Below are 3,098 nucleotides of genomic sequence, written 5' to 3' on the forward strand. Positions count from 1 at the left end.
CCACAATCTCCTCATCCTTGCATATTTTGTGACTTGTATTTCATGTGAATAACAATCTACATGCCACACATTAAGATCAACATAAGTTCTAGATAAAAGAAAGAAGGATGGAACACCTTATGTCAAATACATATTTGGTGCAAGGCAATTTTTCTCTTACTGGTAGTAAACTTCTTCATCTTTGGTTACAACCTGTAGGTGCTTGTAGACTTTGATTGCTTTGAGATTTTTCTTTGCATGAATTGTTTGGACAACATTAACTTTATTGTTTAGGGAATTTTCTATTATACTTTTTTTAATGCATCTTCCACCTTATTAGATGCATCCACTTTGTGCTTGAGAAAAAAAGAAATACCATACAAGTATTTTATCCACATCATGTTTCTAAGATTTTGTTTTACCTAACTATTAATAAACCTAAATTCCTAGTGATCAATATACCAAAACAAAACTTCCTTGCCATAAAGCATGAAGAAATACATGAAATTAATAATAATAAACTAAATATTTATTTTTAGATTCATTTAAATTCTCACTAAAACTTGTAATATGTTTCTTACCCCAAAATCCAATATTTGAGTTTGAAAAAAAAGCCAACTCTTTTTGTCAAAATTGACTATTGAATTATAATTCTAATCTTTTAAGTGAATTGTATATCTCTACATTATTCATAATTATTAAAAAATCATGAGTTGTACTGCAAATGAGCACAATTTATTTGAAATGAACACAATTTTATTTAAAGTTGAATACAAATTTGCAAGCTTGCCTAACTAGGAGGAAGAAACTGGTTTTAAAAACAGAACCAAAACAAAGCCTTGAGCCAATATAACTGTTCCTGACCAAGGCTTGCATTACAATTTATTTCATCAAAGTAGATTATACTTATTCTGGTTTCCCTAGAGAGTATTTTGCAACTACATTTGCGCATTTTTATCTTTTACTGCTCTATTGCCATCTTTCATGTCTCCGTCATAATCAGCTACAGGAGAGGATTTATCATTGACATACAAGTCAACAAGAACAAGCAAAAGAGGATAGCTGATGGTGGTAAGACACCAATTGATTACCAACTCTTTTACTGGAGAAGTTTTATGGGCATCAATCTGCCAAGCAACAGCAGCTCCTGCACTCTGGACACCTTTGTAGAATCCACTGTATCTACTTAGAGTCTGAGAGTCATCACTAAGAGCCCCAATCATCCAGTAGACCAAATTTTGGAATATGGCATCCAAAAGTCCATAGGAGAAATACAGTACAAATGGACCTGCATAAGAGGTCCCTGAGTCCTTGAAATCAAGCTTAGGCTTTTTCCCATTGTATTTCAGCTCATTGGCAAGCCCACCTGCCCAGATGACTGTTCCCAACAAGGCAACTACAGCCACACCCATATATCCTCTTTTCTTCCTGCTCTGGGAACCATAGTCAAGGACATACCCAATTCCAATAGATCCCAACATCTGTGCAGCCCAATAAAACACATTATTGAGTCCCTTAGTCCTCAATGTGAACAAGTCACCACCATTAACATGATTGAATTGGTAGGTGTAAAAGAAGTTACTAGCCCAAGCAGCAGGGAATAGCAGCAGCATCTTCGAATTGGAAAACAGCTTGAGAATTTCCAGAAACTCAGTTGTGGGATTGGAATACTTCATCATGGTCACTTTAGTTCCATCATCCCTAACTACTTTATGGGGTGGAAGCAGGGTTAAAGTCAGAAGGGCACCAAAACCCATGAAGCACATGAATCCTATGTATGTTCCATCATTAACACTCCCTGCAGTTCTGTGATAATTTGATATGAAAGGAATGAAACCTCCTATCACACCTCCAAGATTGAAAATGCTCCAAAACATTGAAATATACCTGCCCTTCTTGTCCTCTGTTGGGTATGAGGTCATGATGGCACCCTGCCCTGCCCAAAGCAGTCCTGCTCCAATACCCAAAACTGCTCCTGCAATTATAGCAAAAAGTTGGTGCTGGGAGTGATTGTAGTACAGAAATGATCCAGCATAGAGCACATAGGTGGAGCAGCCTAAACATAAGGTGAGGCGAGTGCCTAGTACATTGTAAATGCCTCCACCCAATATGCCAAACACTGCAAATGTTGTGTAGAGAGCAGTGTTTGCATTGTTGGCTGCTTCTGGGTTCACCTGTCCTCCACCTCCCATGCCTGAGAGAGCATTGAACATGCCAGGACAGCAAAAGCAGACAAATCCAATCAGGATCACTTGAACAACAGGGGAATTATACCGAAACGCTTTCGAAGGAATCCCTTCCTCTGCTTGCGCTTCATTGTCTAAACCCATGACTGATATCAATCCTTCCGTAAACAAGGATTCCTCCGCCTCTTCTTTGCAACCCGAAAGTGAGGAGATTCCAATCTGGCTGCCAGTGGGATTCTTTGAATTTTCTCACTGATAATTATGAATCCTGCCTTCCCCATAGAGCTATATATGTGGGTGCTTCTTAAATTCAAATTTGTTTTGATATGGGCGTCAGTTCATTGGAGTCTAAGCCGGCTAGCTGGATTTTATTGTAATAACATTGGTCTTAACGACAGTGGCAAAATGTCCGTTGTAAACTTTCTGTAACCACCTCAGAGATGGGTCCATCTGCGTGGTAAGCAATGCAGGTAGTGATTTAATCTATTAATACGAGGCAAGCATAGGCAAGGGGTTGTTAACTGATAGGTATTGGATTGTGACAGCAATAAAGCAATAGAAGAATTTTTTTTTTTTTGGAAAATTCTTATTCTTTAAAAGAATTTGGTAATTTTTTTTTAAGAAGAATAAAGCAAGTTTTCTATGTTTAATGGTAGTTGTTATTTTGAAAATATTTTATATATTTTGGTTGTAATGAAGGTAAAGTTAAGGTTGTGAATTGTAGATTGTAAGAGCAATTGCAAATTATAGTCTGTAAGAGCAATTGCAAATTATAGAATGTAAGAGCAATTGTTAAGATGTTGTAAATTGCAAATTCAGAATTGCAAGAGTAATAGCAGCACTATGGAATTTGTAATTGTTTTCTTTGAACAATAAAGATATCTATACCTTGGAGTTTGTAATAGTTTTCTTTGAATAATAAGGATATCGATA

General features: G+C 36.7%; 1 protein-coding gene across 1 annotated transcript; it reads right to left on the reverse strand.

Moving 5' to 3' along the window:
- Positions 1–719: 719 nt before the first annotated feature.
- LOC131043901 (UNC93-like protein 1) lies at positions 720–2,448 on the reverse strand. The gene has a single exon (XM_057977136.2). It carries the CDS (start codon positions 2,307–2,309, stop codon positions 918–920), a length of 1,392 nt encoding a protein of 463 aa, XP_057833119.1. The 5' UTR covers positions 2,310–2,448; the 3' UTR covers positions 720–917.
- Positions 2,449–3,098: the final 650 nt, after the last annotated feature.

Source organism: Cryptomeria japonica, chromosome 3, assembly GCF_030272615.1.
Source record: "Cryptomeria japonica chromosome 3, Sugi_1.0, whole genome shotgun sequence".
NCBI classification, from domain to species: domain Eukaryota; kingdom Viridiplantae; phylum Streptophyta; class Pinopsida; order Cupressales; family Cupressaceae; genus Cryptomeria; species Cryptomeria japonica.

What these genes read in the sequence shown, in the direction of transcription:
- LOC131043901 (XM_057977136.2), bottom strand. Translation starts at nt 2,309, where the DNA reads ATGGGTTTAGACAATGAAGCGCAAGCAGAGGAAGGGATTCCTTCGAAA.